At 42.5% G+C, this 13,449-nt stretch overlaps 1 protein-coding gene across 1 annotated transcript in view; it reads right to left on the bottom strand.

Annotated features, from left to right (window-relative positions):
• Positions 1 to 13,449, bottom strand: part of LOC747025 (aldehyde oxidase 2-like) — a 116,477-nt gene that overhangs the window by 16,828 nt on the left and 86,200 nt on the right. Inside the window, 6 exon segments of the mRNA XM_063791032.1 lie at positions 1,588 to 1,640; positions 2,446 to 2,520; positions 4,825 to 4,953; positions 6,969 to 7,064; positions 10,666 to 10,893; positions 13,100 to 13,291. Of these exon segments, the coding sequence (XP_063647102.1) occupies positions 1,588 to 1,640; positions 2,446 to 2,520; positions 4,825 to 4,953; positions 6,969 to 7,064; positions 10,666 to 10,893; positions 13,100 to 13,291 (773 nt within the window).

Genomic DNA, 13,449 nt, shown 5'->3' with positions numbered 1-13,449 from the left:
TTCCTTGTGCCACAGTTAGGATGTCAAAAAGAGGGAGAAGCCAATAGATTGTTTGGGACCAGACCTCACAGTGTGCCTGTATCTTGACCACAAAGGATTTGAGCTTTAGCCTGCCTGCCCACTGAGAACCTCAGTTGAATTTTATCAGTAGTCCCTCTGGGACCACTCTTCCCAAAGGGACCCCATGGATAGTGCTAACCAAACTCACACGGAGCTGATGGTAATTCAGGGTTGGTAAAAAAGGACTGGTAATTCAATGCATTAATTTATAATAGAAGATATATTCAGATAGAGGGCTGGTTTGCTCTCTTCTTAGGTAACTGAACTTAGGAATTTAGAACTCATTAGGTACAAGGCTGTAGGCTGGGCTGTTATCTCTTTATTTCCTCATTCTTCATGAGGATTTGCTTTACTGTTCTCTGTGTGTGTGTGTGTGTCTATTGTTTGGTGGTTTGTTTCATTAGACTGTAAAACTAATGTCACATGCTTTTTGAATTTGACAATGACTGGTGATTATCATCCACCCATTCTCCCTTGTCTAGTACGGAGCTTCAAAATAGACAGGTTTTATGGTAAAAGGAGGGAGACTTGTAAAATTGAGATGCAAGTCATTTCTAATGATAATATATTTTTACTATTCATGATAAAGAATAGTAAATAATGATTAGATATTGTAAGTAATGATTCAATAAATAGTAAATAATGATTATAAGGATTAGCTGTTGTAAGTCAAGCATCTAATTTTTTTCCCCAATAAGGGTGTTTTATTGTTTAATTTTTTTTTTGGACATAACTGAAAGGCCTATGTGAAATCATAGAATTTTGGGCCTAGAAGGGACCTCAGCAATCATACAATAAAAATGTATTTTACAAATGAGGGACCTGCGGCCCAGAGTTGAGGCAGCATAGATAGTCAAGAAAGTGACCACGTTCTCTGGATGCAGCACCAGCACTGTGGTGACGGCACAATCAACACGAAAGCTTCAGCATTTCCATTGTAATCGCACTCATTCAAACAAAGCTATCTTCAGTAGGGAATTTCCCCTGTAGAGAGCATGCACACTTTGATTTTACCTGTCCTCAGGTAAAATCAAATTATTTTAATAGTAAAAAACACACCTCTGGGTGGAGATTTAAGATACTAATGAGACATGTGATGTATGAACACGCATGTACAGCTGCACATGTGCACCCAGAAGACCATCCAGAACGTGCTTACTAGTAACACCTCTTCCCACCTCTATGAATAATCATGTAAGATCCCCATAAAGGGAGCGTCCGCAATACCAGTTTTTGCTGTCTCATCCTTACGGACAGCCTGCCCTGAATTCTCTCTCAGGGTGTACTGTCTACTCTGCACCTCATTTTCAAAATATTCTTTTTCTTTTTTGCAATAAATTACTCTATGCTGCACATCTTTTGCTGTGTGTCTCTTTTTGTTGTTGTTGTTGTTTTGCTTTGCTGTGTCTCTTGTTTAAATTCTTTTAAACTAAGACGACAAGAACCAAAGTATTACAACAGCCATCAACAGTGATTGAGTTACCTCTTATTTTCTTAGCCACGTGAAGATATTATTGTGATGTTTACCTGAAGTATCCAGTGGCTGAGAGACTGATTCTTTGTTCAAATGCAGCTTCTATCTGCAGAATGGGCATATTTAGTTAAAGCGAAACAAACATACCATCTGCTAGGTGAAAACAGAAATGTCCAATCTAAAATTGACATCTCAGAATTGTTGCTGGTGCTTTGCTACCAATAATAGAACTCGTCATCATATTATTTTTCCTTAACTGGCACACTAACAATTTCCTTCTGATTGAGTTTAGAAGTCTGGATTGAACAAACATAAAATAGAATCCTGCTGCACATCCATGAGATAGGGACTCAGTGCACAAGGTATTTGGACTTCATTTCTAAATGTTAGAACTTTACAGTAAGCGTGTGTGTAAATGTGAAATAATTGCTCTAATGAAAAAAGTCACAGGATATTGTAAAGTTGGATTAACTTAGTCATCTCCTTTGAGCCATATTCAACAGCAAATAGGCCTTTTAGTTTTCCTCCTAACCTACCCAAAACATCGTGCTTGCATGTGTGTGTGTGTATGTGTGTGTGTGTGTGGCTTAGGAAGGCTAATTCTTTTCCTCTTATTTCTTACTTGAGCGGAGTGTATTCTTCATACACTTCTATTTCTCCTTCTAGTGATTGCTGTTTGCTGTGTGCTTTCTCCATACACACCTGGTATACATCCTGCAGTAGCCTTCTCAACCTTTAGAGATCCTGCCTATTTGCAGAAATCCATTCAACTGGGGAAGAAACAGGGGGCATTCTCCATCACTCTGACACTTAGAGGAGCTGTCTCTGTGTGTGATGGCTGTGCATGCTGTGGTGCTGTCTCAGTACTGGTTTACATTGTTTTCTCATTTCAAAGGGAGTGGAACACTTACCCAGTCTTCCCATTTACCTTCCGGATGTTTCTTAATGATGGGCTCAAGGCGTTTCAGAAGGATCTGACAAGCATTCTTGAAGTAGTAAAGAATGGAATCCACATTAGAGAAGAGCCCAGTGGTTCTGGTGGTTACCATTTGTGTGAACAAATGTTCATTGATTAGGTCAGCAAGCGCTATGGAGTGCGTGATCCTGAAAAATCGGGAACACAACTCCTGCCCTTGATAACAGTATCAGTTACTGGAGGTTATTTTTTCCCCTTCTTGGCTCACTTCCTGTGAAAATATGGGTTCAGCTGAATTTCTACTCTCAGATCCTCTTTCTTAGAATATTCAGTTTCTTAACTTCTCTCTCTCTCTCTCTTTTCTTTTGGTTTGTTTTTTTGAGACAGGGTCTCACTCTGTCAACCAGGCTGGAGTGCAGTGGCACCATCTTGGCTCACTGCAACTTCGACATCTGGGCTCAAGCAATCCTTCCACCTCAGTCTCTTGAGTAACTGGGACTCCAGGCACTCACCACCAAGCCTGGCTGATTTTTGTCTTCTTTGTAGAGATGGAGTTTCACCACGTTGACCAGGCTGGTCTTGAACTCCTGAGCTCGAGCCATCTGCCTTCTTCAGCCTCCCAAAGTGCTAGGATTACAGGCATGAGCCACTGTGCCTGGCCCTTAGCATTTTTTTCCTACATCTTTTGTATTTTTGTATATTTCTTTTTTTTTTTTTGAGATGGAGTCTTGCTATGTCGACAGGCTGGAGTGTAGTGGCACGATCTCAGCTCATTGCAACCTGGGTTCAAGTGATTCCCCTGCCTCAGCCTCCCAAGTAGCTGGGACTACAGGCGTGCAGCACCATGCCTGGCTAATTTTTTGTATTTTAGTAAAGGCGAGGCTTCACCATGTTGGGCAGGATGGTCTCGATTTCCTGACCTCGTGATCTGCCCACCACGACCTTCCAAAGTGCTGGGATTACGGCGTGAGCCACTGCACCCGACCATTTCTTTTGTATTTTATGGCTATTAAAATAAATGGAATAAACATCCTATTTTCATTAAAATTTGTGCTTTCCAGTCTGTAGCAATGACATGCCAGAATCCCCCTGTGTCTGATCTCTCCCTCCATCTGTTCATTCGACCACCATCAAACTACTACAACAAAGCCCTTGGCTTTGGGCATGAAATGAGAAAACAATTAAATTTACTTTATAATGACCTAGATCCACAAATTTTCTGATCTTTAACAGAAACCTAAAACTTAATACTCTAGAAGATGGATTGACACTTATTTTGGGTTGACAACTCCCATACACTCTGAGCTGTTCCTCTCTTGTGTTTGACCCTACTCCAAATTAGATCTCATGCATTTGAGGTTTCTTACACATTTGTTCTGAGCAAAAAAGAGTGTTTGCTTTTTGATTCCTTAAGAGGTATCACCACAAAATTAGGACTGATTTGAAAGGGGTTCCTGTTGGTGGTATCACTGCAGCATTCTGGGAAAATATGGCTCACCGCAATATCCCAGTGGAAAAGTGAACAGTTTGCAACAGAAACATGACAAATATATTTCAAAAGTACATGCAATCATATATTTGAATTAAGAAATATGAAGTCATGATTCTATTCTGAGACAGTGAAAATTTAGCACTTTAAAACAATTCAGTTAAAAAAATAAGTACAAAGAAAAGCTCTAAGTACTCGATAGAATACCACTGAAGACAATGCTTCTATTGCACCCTGTCTCCTTGGCTGGGGTCTGCCTGCCTATCTGCCTGCAAGCACTTGTTTATGCTGGAGGAAACTTGCACAGCTCTGCATTACTTGGTAGCCAAATTTCTTCTTGCTGTGTCTCCTAGGAACAGAGACTGCCTGTTCACCAAAATCCATTCTCTCCTTCTTCCATAGCAGCTGGACATACGGTTTCCCACTATTCTACATTTCCCAACCTCCGTTGCAGTTAGACATAGCCCGAAACTGGTTCTGCTAATGGACTGTGAGTGGAAATGACTTGCATCACTTCCAGATCTGGCTCAGAGTCTTCCACACCGGCTCCTCCATGCTCACTGGAATGATGACACCCAGGGCAACTTGGCACACCACACGTTGAAGATGGTGGAGCCTCCATCAATTTGGGTGCTCGAATGACCAAACAATGCTCAGGACTGATATGTGTACAAGAAAGGGACTTTTACTGTGTTTGAGCCTTTACATTTTGGGTCTGTCATCTCAATTTAGCCTACTCCAAATACATTCTCCCAACATTTTAGTTACCCCAGACTATGTTTAGTGACACAGATGACTTCTCTGAAGTCAACTATTGTACCTGTATCTAGTCATAAAAACCAGGGATGTGGGAGAGGCACACCAAGGAGAGACAGGAAGACTCACCTGCACAGCTCTGCCGTTGACATCTGCACCGATAGACGCTGCCGTAGCAATTGTATTGGGCACTGTTGCTGTGCTCGTTTCACAGATGTGCATATAGGACATGGGTATTTTTAGCTCATGGCTGGCCACCTATGAGAAACATAAATATTTTCAAGTCCAGCATGGACTTCTATGAAGATTTGAATCATTATTTTTCTTAATAAAAATTATTTGTTATTACATCCATGGTACCCTTTTAAGACTAAAATAATGTACTTTATAAGCATCAAAACTACTTTTTTTGTAAGGCCTCATGCTCATTTTTACAGTGTTTTCTTGGTAATATTCCACAGTGGTTCTTTTCAAATTGAGTCCATTTAGAATGTTAAGAATTTCCTTTTTTCTAAGTAAGTTTTAGATGTGTAGGAAGTAGGCCAAATTGAGATTTTCAGGCACTTATTTGGTTCAGTGGCAGGAAGAAAAAGAGGGATGGAGGGAGAGAGAGAGACAAAGAGAGAGAGAGAAAGAGGGGAGACTGAGATGAGACTGACTCAGAATTTGGTCTGAAATCTTTCGATATCAGTATCAGATGAACTTGGAATGACCCTGAGGACCTTTTTCTTGCTCTTATCCTCCCCCTCTGTTTTCTATTTGTTTTCCCTTGCTTATATTCCTCCAGTATTTGCTGTTCATTTTTTCTGGTTCTTAAAAATAATTTTTAAAAGATTATTATTATTATTTTAGAGATGGGGTCTCACTGTGTTGCCCAGGCTGATCTTGAACTCCTGGACTCAAGTGATCCTCCTGCTTCAGCCTCCTGAGTAGCTGGGACTACAGGTGCATGCCACTGCACCTGGCTTCTTTTCTGCTCTTTTCCTTCCAGTTTCTCTAGCAAACACACGTGGAGATGAAGATATTTAATCAAGAAATGACAAGGAAAGAGATGAAAGAGAAGAAAGGGAAAGGAAAAAACATTATTTTGGCTTCTCTTGTCTTTTTGTGTTTGCAAAAAACACCTTCTCATGATATCTTGTTCTCAAATGCTAATCTTCTGACTAATGTCATTCAATATAAAGTTTCTCCAGAAAGAAGCAAAATGAAAAAAAGGGACAACTTTGTTGTTTCTTGGTGGTGAAAATCCAAAGGGAATTTGTTGGTTCATATAACTGGGCAGGATAGATGGAGCTAGTGTGAAGTACATGTGTATCTAGGGGCTTTGTGGTCTCGTCAGCGTCTCCTCTCAGCCTCTCACATTTGCTTTTCTTTCTACGATGGCCGGTTCCATCCATGGCACAGAACTGCCTGTGGCAGCCCCTGCCCTATAGTATAGTACCTAAACAGCCACAGGGGAAAGATGGCTCCTTTCTCCCAGCATCTACACGTCAGTCCCAGGAAAGGCTCTGAGTGGCCTTGCTTGAATCATGTGTCCTTTCCCAGAGTCAGTGGGATTCCGGAACCCTGACTGACCAGAGGCGGGTCTTGTGCCTATATCTGCAGCAGGCGTGGGAGTAAGGATGGGGATGGAGCTGAAAGGTACCCAAATTGAGGAGTCTTTCAGGAATATATGGCATGTGAGAGGTACAGTAGTCCAAATGAGCTAAGGGGCTGGATAGTCAAAAGCTACAGATGTGCGCTATAGAAATCTAGTACATTTGTCACAGGGTTATTTAAAGAATTATTCTTGTTTTTCTCCTGAGATTATATTCTTACTAATTGGTGTGTATGTATGTGTGTTAAATATCTTATAAAAATTGTAGGATAATGGCAGTTGATGAAATACTTGTCCTTACTTGTCAAAATAAAACATTAGCAACTGAATATTGTTGTCTAAAATGTAAACATTAAAACTACAAAAGCTGAGAAACTCCTGCTCCTGGTTGCCTGCTTGGAGCTCCCACCACAGGGCTCCATGGTTTTCTTAGTGGCGTTTTCACTAATGATCACCCTATCCATGAACCCTGGCCAAGCTCCAGGACTGTCTGCATACACGTGGGATTTCTGCCACCTCAGCCATTCTACATTCTATTTGATATGTAAGAAGCCTTCCAACTAAATAGTCAAGATCTCAGTGTTTGAATACAGGGAGTCAACATTTACCCTAATAGATGAATCCTAACTTTCAACTATGTATATAGAGAATAATGGTTTAATTTTATTTATTTTACCGGTAGCATTTTGGTGTGAATACCTTGTTCCAGTTCATTGCCTCCATGTGTGACCAACACAGACCCATCTGTGTAGATATGAACCAGTGCAGCTGCCTAGTAAAAGAATCCGGAAGGCATAGCTCAGTGCAAGTTAGCATTTGGTGAGGTTCAATATAAAACACAAGGTAGTGAAACACCAGTCTTAGGGAGTGGAGGGGTCAGAGAAGCAAACTTTCCTGGTGGGATGCTGAAGCTTAGTTCTGTTTTGTGCAAAAAGTCGCCTGTAAAGAACATTCCTCCTGGTTTTCATAGGAGCCCCTTTGGATACCTCAGGAGTTGAGAGCGTTGGTTCCAATTGTTTGAAAGTCACTCTCATGCTTAAAATCACTGGGTGACCATTAAGCTAGTTATTTAAATGTTTTAGGTACTTGCACAGTGTGTACCAAGTGTGCTCAGCTCCAGATACATAAAGATGAACAAGACATGGCTCTTCTTCAAGCTGCTCACAATGTGGTGGAAAGGCAGGCTGGAGATCAAGTCACTGTAGTGTAGGATGATCAGTGAGATAATGAGAGTGGCATAGGGGCCCCTGGGAGACCTGGGAGGACAGGTGCAACTCCTGTGCTGCTCAGGGATGACAAGTGACAACAGAACAGAATCACAGACCAAAGAAGGCTTTGCCATGGGCAAGGTGGGCAAACCCCCCACAGCCTGTAAGGGAAAGCTCGGCTCCTTATTCCACTAGTAGGCCCTGTGGGATTTGGTCTCTTGTACAGTCCCTGTCGCCCCCTGCCTTGCCTCTGAGTCTGGCCCCACTGCAGCTCCTTTCTGACCTGTGCTCCTTGCTTCTGTCCAATCTCTTGTCCTGGCCGGCTTCTCCTCCTGTTCCTTACCTGTCTGCACAGCCTGCAGGGCCACGCCCTGCAGTCTATGTTCTGTTAAAACTTCCTCACTTGGCTGGATGCGGCGGCTCACGCCTGTACTCATCCCCATCTGGGAAGGATCAATCACCTCCTTCTTTGTACTTCTCCTTACAGGAATACTGGGTTGAAGAATGTCCCTCCCCTGCCCCCTAAAATTCGTGTCTGTCGGAAACCTCAACATGGACCTTTATGTAGTCTTTGCAGATGCAACTACTTAAGATAAAATCATACTGGATTGTGCGGGCCCTAAACTCAATGACTGGTGTCCTTGTAAGAGGGCCATGGAAGATGGAGGCAGCAGTGACTGGAGTTATGTTGCCACAAGCCAGGTAATACCAGGAGCCACCAGAAGCTGGAAAAGCAAGGGAAGATCCTTCCCTGAAGCCTTCAGAGGCAGCATGGCCCTGCTGACCCCTTGAGTTTGAACTTCAGGCCTCCAGAATTGTGAGAGAATAAATTTGTTGTTTTTGAATCACCCAGTTTGTGGTACTTTGTAAGAGCAGCCACAGGTAAGGAATCCTGGAGGTAAGAGGCCCTTCTCTGAGTGTTGCCATGGAGGGACACCTGGTCTTAACTCATCTTTGTGTCCCGTAAATACCTCTGAGCAGGTCCTGGCCTTGAGTGGTAGCTCATGCCTGTAATCTCAGCACTTTGGGAGGCCAAGGCGGGTGGATCAGCTGGGGTCAGGAGTTCAAGACCAGCCTGACCAACATGGTGAAACCCCGACTCTACTAAAAATGCAAAAATTAGCCAGGCGTGGTGGCAGGCGCCTGTAATCCCAGCTACTTGGGAGCCTGAGGCAGGAGAATTGCTTGAACCTGGGAGGCGGAGGTTACAGTGAGCAGAAATTGTGCCATTGTACTCCAGCCTCCAGCCTGGGTGACAAGAGCAAAACTCTGTCTAAAAAAAAAAAAAAAAAAAATCACAGGGACACTACATCAATGTTTGATAAATTGGACAAAGGGAAAGGTGGTATTTTTTTCTTTCCAGGAGAAGGAGGAACGAAGGCTTCAGCCCATTTGTGTCTCGAGATGCCTGGAGGCCCAGGGTTGGCTCAGAGGGGCTTGGGAGCATCGAGGCTTGTAGCTGCTAATAATAGGATTTACTCACCATGGGTCTTTTGACTCCCACTGAGGACAGAGCTCTCACTGCCAATTTAGAGGGTAGGTGTTCCAGCTTTGTGAGTCATCAGCTGACCTGGAATAACACCCTTCTATTCCTAGCCAGGTGATTCTAGGGTGCCTCAATTTAGAACTCTGTGGAGCAGCTGGAGGATATTCAAATGGAGACTTAAAGTCATTGCTTGATTTGAAGGTTTTCTTTGTGATGAGATGAGATGTTGGTTCCCATGGATGATGGTAGAGTGTAGGCTGTGGTTTAGATGCGGTGTGGCCGTACAGGTGAAGGGAAGTGTGTTATAATAAAAAGTAAATATTTGATCTTTGCCCCTGGTTCTTGGTTCAGAGTTCGTAAAGCCTTGGAATTTACTGTTTTATTCTCCTAATGAGATGACTCATGAGGAGGGCAGGTAGCTTTAGGATGGGGGCTCGGAGGCGGTGTGCATTGGTCTTTCAGTCCTCCTCCCCATCTTCTTGGGATGGGGGCTAGAGATTGAGTTCAATCATTAATGGCCAATGCTGTAATCAATCATGCCTGTATAGTGGAACCTCCATAAAAACCCCAAATGATGCAGTCTGGGGGCTCCTGGGTTGGTGAACATGTGGAGGTGCTGGGAGGGTGTGTGCCTGGAGAGGTCAGGGAAGCTCTGTCCCCTTCCCATCCCTTGCCCCAGGCAGCTCTTCCATCTGGCTGTTCCTGAGTCGTATCTTTCATAGTAAACTGGTAATGATCATAAGTAAAGTGCTTTCCTGAGTTCCATGAGTCATTCTAGCAAATTATCAAACCTGAATGGGGGTAGTGAAAACCTCCAAATTAGTAGTCGGCCAGGCAGGAGTGTGAGTAGCTGGGGCCCTCCATTTGAAGCTGGTGTCTGAAATAGGGGCGGTCTTGTGGGACTCAGCCCTTGATCTGTGGAGTCTGCACTAACTCTGGTAGTTAGTGTGAGAACAGAATGGTTGGACACCCACTTGGTGTTGGAGTTGGTTTGGAAAAGACAATATTTGGCGTCAGAGAGGAAACCACACAGGCAGCTCTCAAGTTTCTCTGATGTCACAGCCTTTGATTGCATCTAGCTTGCAGACATGACAGTTAACCTTCTTGTGCCTGTTTATAAAAGGGGCATGCTGGGCCTGAACATGTGACCCAGAGGTTCAGCAGGTCTCATCCTACCCACCAGAGGAGGAGGAGCCCTGAGAGGTGTGTCTGAGCTGTCCTGGGAGGGGCCTAGTGATGCTCTGGATGACATCCACAGTGTTCCAGGAACCCAGCCAAGTGCTGCTCTACATTCACTATCTTACTGAGTCCTCATCAATCTTAAGACAGAGTTATTGTTATTACTATTATTGTTATTATCACTGGGCAAGCTGAGGCTCAGAGATGTTGAATAACTTAATGTTGCCCAGCTGGTCAATACAGAGCCGAGGATTTCTCAGGTCTTCCTGACTTCAGTTGATTAGGGATTTGTTTCCCAAGAAGGAAACAAATACTGCACTGTATTAAAAATGCTTGCAGATAGGGGTGCTGCTCTGGACAGTTCTGTATATTTCTCTTAGGTGTTGGCAGGGAGGAGCTCAATGCTCCAAGAAATGAGATATTTTTCAAAGTCCACAGAAGCTGATTGGGCCAGGAGTGTGTCTAGCATGAAGGTTATTTATCCTATATGCAAGTCTTACCTGATGGTAGCTTTTTGCAGCAAAGCCAACTGAAAACTTCATGGGAATAATAGCAATGCCTTTCTTCTTCCAATAATTCTTCTTATTGAACTTTTCGACTTGCATTCTTCTGCTGTGAAAGGAGGAGTTGTCCAGACACTCATTCCAACATCTTATCAGGGTCTCAGGGTTGAATGCTTGTTTGTAGATGGTTTTATCAACTGTTTTGTACATATTTTTCTCTCTAATCTGAAACAGGTGGGAAATTCAGTAGTTATGGTAAGGCAGAAACTGATGGCCAAATAGAGACTTGAAAAACCTCTCCACTAAAGCACAAGCTGTAGAGAAGGGAAGACAGGGTCTGTTTTTTCTTTGAATGGTACATGCTTTTGCAAAAATAGTAGAGGTTATTTTTACCTCTTCATCAATGCACCAGTTAGGGTCTCTCCCTACTAGAAGTGGAAGGTAGCAGGTGGAGACTATTCCATGAAAGGCAGTGGGATGTAGGGGCCTAGGGAGGTAGATTTTTCTTTTCTTTTTATTCTACAAGGTTCAGAGTATGGAGCAGAGCTGGTAGGCAGTACACTAAAGCAAGGATTCATTGTCATAACTGAAGATTTGTCCTGCCAGGGAGGAATAGCATTGCAAATAATAGCAGATCCCCTCTAAGTCTTTTAATTGCCTTTGGAATGTATGGGTAAATCTTTTAAACAGTTTCTTTGGGCCTGGTGTGGTGGCTCACACCTGTAATCCTAGCACTTTGGGAGACCGAGGCAGGAGGATCACTTAAGCTCAGGAGTTCAAGACCAGCCTGGGCAACGTAGTGAGACCTCATCTCTAAAAGAAAGAAAAAAAAAAAAAAAAAAAAAGAAAAACGGTTTATTTGAGTAAGGTGTGTTTTATGTTATATGTCCTGGAAACTTGCAACACTTGACAAAGAAGGAGAGCCTGCTGAGATATGCCTAGAAGTTTTTTAAAAATCATCTCCATTTTATTCTAATCACAGTAAAAGAATTATTATTATTGGCAACAACGTTGGAATAATACTATCCAGTTTATAAAACAAATATTGTAATGAATGTTAAATTATTTGATTCTTGCAGGAACTCTGTGAGGTGAGTCATTTATAGATAAGGAAACTGAACCACACAGACATTGACGCTCTTGCTCATGCTGTTCTACTTGCCTGGATCACCTTTCCAACATCTGTGCCGATTATTCTTCAAGGCCTATCTCAAGTGCCATCTTCTCCAGAAAGTCCTTCCTGGTTCCCCTCTCCCCATGCCAACGTGATGCCTTCCTTCTCTGGTACCCGTGGAACACTGTACGTGACTTCTCTTAGGATAACTACTGCCTTCCTTGTACAAAATATTAGGTGTTCTCTTGTTTGTAGGAAGTACCCCAACAATCACAAACCTGGAATTCCTGTTGAATTTAGGGACAAAGCAGTTCTAGGGACAATACATAGGAGAGTTCTTGCTGGGGTAGGGGGTCTATATTGGGGAAACAGGTGACAGAAATGGAAAAGGTAGGGTGGGCTCTGATTGGAATGTGTGGGGAGTGGAAGCAAGTTATTGACCATGATCTCAATTCCAGAAGCTGCCTCTCTCTAGTCCAGCATACTGTACATCCTGTGCACCTTCTGGTCTATTGTGAAAAACAGTATTTTCAGAGGGTGTTCTTCTGGCAGTATTTCTTAAAAGTTTTCAAGTGCACCAGTAATTCTACTTCTATAAATTTATCCTAAAGATATACAATAAGGCAAACATATACCTGGGTACATATGTACCAAGATGTTTATTGTAACATCATTTTAATGGCCCAAAATGGTAACAGCCAGAATGTATATTAATAGTGGAGTGGTTAAATAAGTTATGGTACGTGCATATTACATAGTACTATTCAGTCACGAAAAAGAACGAAGCAGACCATTCTACTGACATAGAAAGATGGCCATGGCATACTGCCCTGTAGGAGAAGGAAGGGGCAGAGTAATATGTATGCTATGGTCCCATTCTGGTAAATAACCATACATGTGCACATATATGTTATATGTCAATGTTTAGGTATGTGTGTATGAATACAAATGGGTGGCCAAAGATAGAAAAAGGGGTAGAACAATAAACATGGAATTGTTAACAATGATTACCCTTGACCAAGAGGGATGGGGGTGGAAAAAGGGGCATTCCCTTTTTTGATTACTTCGGTGTGGTTTGAATTTTAAGTAGAGTAATTATTTTAGTACAAATTTAAAAAAAGAGATGTTTGCGTAAGTAAGGAAGGAGTAAGATAGGGTGAGGTGAGTTTTTTTAGGTATCTTTTAATTCACTTTGAATTCTGAGCCAGAGCTAATTCATGTGGTTCTTCTAGTGTGTTTTCTTGGGTCAAAGAAGCTGGGTTTCCCACTGGTCTGGTTCATCAGCAACTTTGGTTATGGCCTTTGTTGCAACCTTACCTTTTCTGGTGGAAGGTCACATTTGGCTGCCACAGCTGTGATGCAAGATTCTGTTACTAGGGCTCCTTGTGGGAAGCCAAATCCATGAAAGGCCGTATTGGATGGTAAATTTATCACGCATGCACGGCCCCGGAACCTGAGGTTGCGAATTTTATATGCATTTTCCAGCTTTAGTATTAGAAATTCTGTTACCTAAAAAGGGATATTCACATTTATCATCACTTTTTTTTTCTTTTCTCTGAAAGTCAAGTACAGAGTCAAACGGCTTGTAGAATTTAACTACATTAGGAAATAAACTTCATAAAGAGTCATCTAGAAATTTGGCATTCTACTCATGGTCAAGCACGTTG

Source organism: Pan troglodytes, chromosome 13 (assembly GCF_028858775.2).
Source record: "Pan troglodytes isolate AG18354 chromosome 13, NHGRI_mPanTro3-v2.0_pri, whole genome shotgun sequence".
Classification (NCBI taxonomy): Eukaryota; Metazoa; Chordata; class Mammalia; order Primates; family Hominidae; genus Pan; species Pan troglodytes.
This window is presented reverse-complemented; position numbering and strand designations above follow the sequence as displayed.